This window comes from Papio anubis, chromosome 8 (genome assembly GCF_008728515.1).
Source record: "Papio anubis isolate 15944 chromosome 8, Panubis1.0, whole genome shotgun sequence".
Classification (NCBI taxonomy): Eukaryota; Metazoa; Chordata; class Mammalia; order Primates; family Cercopithecidae; genus Papio; species Papio anubis.
Genome location: NC_044983.1, coordinates 48,214,047 through 48,222,017, shown reverse-complemented (window position 1 = coordinate 48,222,017; position 7,971 = coordinate 48,214,047). Strand labels below are relative to the sequence as shown.

The 7,971-nt window shown below is 36.3% G+C and overlaps 1 protein-coding gene across 4 annotated transcripts in view; it reads left to right on the top strand.

Moving 5' to 3' along the window:
• Positions 1 to 7,971, top strand: part of RB1CC1 (RB1 inducible coiled-coil 1) — a 95,584-nt gene that overhangs the window by 52,563 nt on the left and 35,050 nt on the right. For all 4 annotated transcript variants that reach the window (XM_003902738.4, XM_009213034.3, XM_021942316.1 and 1 more), the window contains one exon: positions 7,776 to 7,960. In XM_003902738.4, coding sequence (XP_003902787.1) covers positions 7,776 to 7,960 — 185 coding nt within the window. The remainder of the gene's footprint in view (positions 1 to 7,775; positions 7,961 to 7,971) is intronic.

Here is a 7,971-nt window from a genome sequence, read left to right as displayed (position 1 = left end):
TAAGTGAAGGAGAAATAAAATCCTTTACAGATAAGCAAATGCTTAGAGATTTTGTCACCACTAGGCCTGCCTTACAAGAGACCCTGAAGGAAGCACTCAACATGGAAAGGAACAACCGGTACCAGCCATTGCAAAAACATGCCAAAATGTAAAGACCATCGAGGCTAGGAAGAAACTGCATCAACTAACGAGCAAAATAACCAGTTAATATCATAATGGCAGGATCAAGTTCACACATAACAATCTTAACCTTAAATGTAAATGGACTAAATGCTCCAATGAAAAGACACAGACTGGCAAACTGGATAAAGAGTCAAGACCCATCAGTCTGCTGTATTCAGGAGACCCATCTCACACGCAGAGACATACATAGGCTCAAAATAAAGGGATGGAGGAAGATTTACCAAGCAAATGGAGAACAAAAAAAAGCAGGGGTTGCAATACTAGTCTCTGATAAAACAGACTTTAAACCATCAAAGATCAAAAGAGACAAAGAAGGCCATTACATAATGGTAAAGGGATCAATTCAACAGGAAGAGCTAACTATCCTAAATATATATGCACCCAATACAGGAGCACCCAGATTCATAAAGCAAGTCCTTAGAGACTTACAAAGAGACTTAGACTCCCATACAATAATAATGGGAGACTTCAACACTCCACTGTCAACATTAGACAGATCAACGAGACAGAAAGTTAACAAGGATATCCAGGAATTGAACTCATCTCTGCAGCAAGCAGACCTAATAGACATCTATAGAACTCTCCACCCCAAATCAACAGAATATACATTCTTCTCAGCACCACATCGTACTTACTCCAAAATTGACCATATAATTGGAAGTAAAGCACTCCTCAGCAAATGTACAAGAACAGAAATTATAACAAACTGTCTCTCAGACCACAGTGCAATCAAACTAGAACTCAGGACTAAGAAACTCAATCAAAACCGCTCAACTACATGGAAACTGAACAACCTGCTCCTGAATGACTACTGGGTACATAACGAAATGAAGGCAGAAATAAAGATGTTCTTTGAAACCAATGAGAACAAAGATACAACATACCAGAATCTCTGGGACACATTTAAAGCAGTGTGGAGAGGGAAATTTATAGCACTAAATGCACACAAGAGAATGCTGGAAAGATCTAAAATGGACACTCTAACATCACAATTAAAAGAACTAGAGAAGCAAGAGCAAACACATTCAAAAGCTAGCAGAAGGCAAGAAATAACTAAGATCAGAGCAGAACTGAAGGAGATAGAGACACAAAAAACCCTCCAAAAAATCAATGAATCCAGGAGTTGGTTTTTTGAAAAGATCAACAAAATTGATAGACCGCTAGCAAGACTAATAAAGAAGAAAAGAGAGAAGAATCAAATAGACGCAATAAAAAATGATAAAGGGGTTATCACCACCGACCCCACAGAAATACAAACTACCATCAGAGAATACTATAAACACCTCTACGCTAATAAACTAGAAAATCTAGAAGAAATGGATAATTTCCTGGACACTTACACTCTCCCAAGACTAAACCAGGAAGAAGCTGAATTCCTGAATAGACCAATAGCAGGCTCTGAAATTGAGGCAATAATTAATAGCCTACCAACCAAAAAAAGTCCAGGAGCAGATGGATTCACAGCTGAATTCTACCAAAGGTACAAGGAGGAGCTGGTACCATTCCTTCTGAAACTATTCCAATCAATAGAAAAAGAGGGAATCCTCCCTAACTCATTTTATGAGGCCAACATCATCCTGATACCAAAACCTGGCAGAAACACAACAAAAAAAGAGAATTTTAGACCAATATCCCTGATGAACATCGATGCAAAAATCCTCAATAAAATACTGGCAAACCGGATCCAGCAGCACATCAAAAAGCTTATCCACCATGATCAAATGGGCTTCATCCCTGGGATGCAAGGCTGGTTCAACATACACAAGTCAATAAACATAATCCAGCATATAAACAGAACCAAAGACAAGAACCACATGATTATCTCAATAGATGCAGAAAAGGCTTTTGACAAAATTCAACAGCCCTTCATGCTAAAAACGCTCAATAAATTCGGTATTGATGGAACGTACCTCAAAATAATAAGAGCTATTTATGACAAACCCACAGCCAATATCATACTGAATGGGCAAAAACTGGAAAAATTCCCTTTGAAAACTGGCACAAGACAGGGATGCCCTCTCTCACCACTCCTATTCAACATAGTGTTGGAAGTTCTGGCTAGGGCAATCAGGCAAGAGAAAGAAATCAAGGGTATTCCGTTAGGAAAAGAAGAAGTCAAATTGTCCCTGTTTGCAGATGACATGATTGTATATTTAGAAAACCCCATTGTCTCAGCCCAAAATCTCCTTAAGCTGATAAGCAACTTCAGGAAAGTCTCAGGATACAAAATTAATGTGCAAAAATCACGAGCATTCTTATACAACAGTAACAGAGAGCCAAATCATAAATGAACTTCCATTCACAATTGCTTCAAAGAGAATGAAATACCTAGGAATCCAACTTACAAGGGATGTAAAGGACCTCTTCAAGGAGAACTACAAGCCACTGCTCAGTGAAATAAAAGAGGACACAAACAAATGGAAGAACATACCATGCTTATGGATAGGAAGAATCAATATCGTGAAAATGGCCATACTACTCAAGGTAATTTATAGATTCAATGCCATCCCCATCAAGCTACCAATGAGTTTCTTCACAGAATTGGAAAAAACTGCTTTAAAGCTCATATGGAGCCAAAAAAGAGCCCACATTGCCAAGACAATCCTAAGTCAAAAGAACAAAACTGGAGGCAGCATGCTACCTGACTTCAAACTATACTACAAGGCTACGGTCACCAAAACAGCATGGTACTGGTACCAAAACAGAGACATAGACCAATGGAACAGAACAGAGTCCTCAGAAATAATACCACACATCTACAGCCATCTGATCTTTGACAAACCTGAGAGAAACAAGAAATGGGGAAAGGATTCCCTATTTAATAAATGGTGCTGGGAAAGTTGGCTAGCCATAAGTAGAAAGCTGAAACTGGATCCTTTCCTTACTCCTTATACAAAAATTAATTCAAGATGGATTAGAGACTTAAATGTTAGATCTAATACCATAAAAACCCTAGAAGAAAACCTAGGCAATACCATTCAGGACATAGGCATGGGCAAGGACTTCATGTCTAAAACACCAAAAGCAATGGCAACAAAAGCCAAAATTGACAAATGAGATCTCGTTAAACTAAAGAGCTACTGCACAGCAAAAGAAACTACCATCACAGTGAACAGGCAACCTACAGAATGGGAGAACATTTTTGCAATCTACTCATCTGACAAAGGGCTAATATCCAGAACCTACAATGAACTCAGTCAAATTTACAAGAAAAAAACAACCCCATCGAAAAGTGGGCAAAGGATATGAACAGACAGTTCTCAAAAGAAGACATTCATACAGCCAACAGACACATGAAAGAATGCTCATCATCACTGGCCATCAGAGAAATGCAAATCAAAACCACAATGAGATACTATCTCACACCAGTTAGAATGGCAATCATTAAAAAGTCAGGAAACAACAGGTGCTGGAGAGGATGTGGAGAAATAGGAACACTTTTACACTGTTGGTGGGATTGTAAACTAGTTCAACCATTATGGAAAACAGTATGGCGATTCCTCAAGGATCTAGAACTAGAAGTACCATATGACCCAGCCATCCCATTACTGGGTATATACCCAAAGGATTATAAATCATGCTGCTATAAAGACACATGCACACATATGTTTATTGTGGCACTATTCACAATAGCAAAGACTTGGAATCAACCCAAATGTCCATCAGTGACAGACTGGATTAAGAAAATGTGGTACATATACACCATGGATACTATGCAGCCATAAGAAAGGATTAGTTTGTGTCCTTTGTTGGGACATGGATGCAGCTGGAAACCATCATTCTCAGCAAACTATCACAAGAACAGAAAACCAAACACCGCATGTTCTCGCTCATAGGTGGGAACTGAACAATGAGATCACTTGGACTCGGGAAGGGGAACATCACACACCGGGGCCTATCGTGGGGAGGGGAGAGGGGGGAAGGATTGCATTGGGAGTTATACCTGATGTAAATGACGAGTTGATGGGTGCTGACGAGTTGATGGGTGCTAACGAGTTGATGGGTGCAGCACGCCAACATGGCACAAGTATACATATGTAACAAACCTGCACGTTATCCACATGTACCCTAGAACTTAAAGTATAATATAAAAAAAAAAAAAAAGAAAATCTCAGCACCACACTGGCTTAAGTTAAGCCTTTTCCAAAGTGCAGCAAGCTGATCAGATGCAGATTACTTGTTTTTGTTCATTTTTTTATATTTTAAAATTATTGTTGCTTTAAAAAAAAAAATCCTATGGATTTCTTTATAACTGTTTCTCAGATGGAGTAAACCAGGGCTTTCAATTCTCTTACCTTAGACACTCCAGTTTTCTCTCTCTGCTTTTTCTTTGCTCCCCTTAATCTCTCAATATTTTAAAATATTGCTGTTAGTCCTCCTGCTTTGTATCACTTGAACAGTCGATTAGGCAGGTACGTTGGATGGTTTTGTATTTGTTAATAATATAAAAAGATATTTATTGCTGATATTGCCCTCAAGTCTACTTGGTTTCAGCAAATGGAGTTTTGTCATACAAGGAAAAGTATTTTTCTAGGAGTATAGTTGGGGTGATAATACTATTTTCTCAAAATGGAAGAATGCATTATTTGCGTATTTGAGGTTTTCTTGTTTGCTTTCTAAATCTGACCATGTAACCTCCCTGAATCCAAACTGAAATAAAATTGAGTGAGAATTTCTGTTCCGATGAAAATTACAAAGTTAGTTTTTGTTGTCTTATGCTCATAGAGCATCCTGTTTCTACATCTTCGTTCCCCCTAATTTATTTGTAGTATTTTGCTATTGTTTTAAACTATGGTAGCTCATGGACTATAAAGAACACCAAATGAATACTATAGATAATATTCTTACTTTTATAAAATATCTTTTCTTTCTTTGATACTTGAGTGGTATAGTCCTTTTAAACATTTTGAGGCAATTAAATATTTGATTATTTAAGTTCTCCAATGGATATTTTTTGATACTCCTAAGTATTCATAGTAAGTGTATTTAGAAGTCATCTATGTTGTCTGATTGTATATTGGGAGCAAAATTGTAAGGCAGAAATGTAGACCCCGAGGTAGACAGATTTCAGTTGAGTGTGCCTGAGTGAATCTGCCTGTGAGAGGATTCAGTTAGTAAGATTATTTTCAGCGAGCTCATGAGAGAAAAGGGATACCCACTTGAAGCTAGGAGGTATATGGTAAGTGAGACAACTTTTCATACCTATATTGTCATGATTTGGGCTGCCAAGGGATGTACAGAGTCAAGGTTTTAGCAGAAGCATCACTTCCTCAGCCAGACGTTTCCAGTCTTGAAGTCTTGGTCACATCATCAGGTTTATTTTCTCTTAGTATGCTATACTTATCCTGTACCGCAATTGTAATTATTAATTACATGCTTTTTAATACAGTCTCTTTCCAGAATATAAGCTCCAAGGAGGCAGGACACTAGTCTGTCTTCTATTGCTCTATCTACAAGGCCTTACCACACATTCCTGATACATACATAGTAAGAACACATCAATACTTAATAAAATGAGAATTTGGATTTATGTTTTTTGAATTTGAGAAATGTTACAATTCTATCTAGCCTCTGGCTAGTGTAAAATTTTTATTTACAGATATCTCATCAGTTACTTTTGTTGCTGCCAATGGTATTTCCCTGTTGCAGATAGTTTGTCAGTACTTCCTTCAGAATGTGGTTGGTGAAAATTAGATAAATTCAGATTAGCCAGTTTTAGGAGTTGATTTAACATCTTGCTAAATACATTTACAATGTAGTATAATACATTCTAGCTACATAGCAATTAAAACTTAAAACCACTCCCAATTAAAAGGGAAAAGAAATTGTGGAAAGGGATTTATTATTTATTGCCTGAACATTTCATAAGATACAGACCATTTCAAATGCCTTTGAAGGGGTAATTTCTTAAAACCACAACATTTATGAGGATTTGTTGTAGACCCTTCTACATGGTTTTGGCAAAAAAACAAAAAACAAAACAAAACAAAACCTCACTCACCAAACCTATGAAGCTGTGTAACACTGGAGCCCTGAATATTCGTTCTCTAGCCATTCGTATCCTTGAGGGGTATCAGCAAAATTAGAAAATATCAGGGAGTTTTCTTCCCAAACCAAAGTTGGCAGAATGCATCTGTAACAGGATTGTGAGTACTGTAGTGCTATCATGTAGCTGTCAAACCTTATTTGTGTGTAGAAATATTAGTAATTAGCACTACATGATTTGTGAGGTTTTTTTCTATTTGGTCTGGATTATATTGAGGATGGTTGAGCAAATATGGAATTCAGTTTATTGAAAAACAGTATTTTTTCCTTCTTTTAGCAATACAGTACTTACATGCTTTGGTGTCAGGAAATCCTTTACTAATGGTCTAGAATTTAGATTTGGGATTGATTCTGTATTTTTCATGGATTCAATAAAAAGTAATTGAAAACCAGACTTTGCGAAAGGAGATAAAAGTAGCAAATTGTTTTTTAATAGATTACGTTATAGAAAAATTATAGTTGCAATTAACCAAAGAGTATCTTGAAAGGAAAAAGCTTGCAGTTACTATAAAAATTGTCTTGTTTTCGGATATTGAACCAGTTTGGCTTTAATATACATCATTTAAATCTAAATATTGTAATATTTAGGAAAACATGAAACAGAGAACTACCAGAAAATTGGAAGACACACTTATCCTTTAGCTGGTCATAAAGTTAAGTTCCTAGAAGGATAATGATTTATTTACAGTATCAATAGAGCAATCAGATGGATGTACAAAACCTAAAGCATTATTACATATAAGCCACTTAGTATATAGCATAGGAAAAAACTTTGTGGTAGCAATAAAGTATGAAGTAATAACCTTATTAGGTTATCTTTGGACCACATATAAAGAAAAGTAAATATACTTGGGAGAGATGAAGGAAGATTATGACAAATCTATCGAAATTAATTAGTAACTTAAACAATCCCTACTTGACAGATACACCGTTTACCTACAAAAACAAATGAGTAAGGACAGCTAAGAAAAACCAAAAAAAGGTTTTTCTACCAAATAATAAAGTATTAACTGTGTGCAAAATCACACAATTCAGTCATTGTCCTAGTGATGGGAGCACAGATCAGTGGAACAAAACATAGTCCAGAGATAACTGGAGAGGGCAGTGACTTTTCGATTAAATATTATAAGGGCATTTTATTATTTTTGTATTTTGGGAAAGTATCTAATGTACTATTAAATCCCTCATTGTTTTTCAGTGACCTTGTTTTGTTTGTGCTGTGACTGACCGATAATGCTATAGGAGTCTAGACACACAGCTTCTAGTTTTCATTGACTACTAAATATGTCCTTGGCTAAGTGGCTTTATCTTTCCAGCCTTTGTTTTCTTCTAGTTTGAAAAATTAAAGATGAGCATAGGATTCTTAAAAATTCTAGGTCTTGTGCCATTTATGCATCTTCTACATTCAAGAAAAATAGAGGATTTAAAAATATTGTTAGAAGGCACAGAACAGGCTGTGTTTAACATAAAGATTTTCCACTTAACTGAATGTCCATACCTTTCATGAAACAAAATTAATGTCCTTTGAAACACTTTTTTTCTCAAAGGGATTTTTAGCTAATCAGAAGAGAGCTGAAAACTTAAAGGATGCATCTGTATTACCTGATTTATGCCTGAGTCACGCCAATCAGTTGATGATTATGTTGCAAAATCATAGAAAACTGTTAGATATTAAGCAGAAGTGTACCACTGCCAAACAAGAACTAGCAAATAACCTACATGTCAGACTGAAGTAAGTGATTC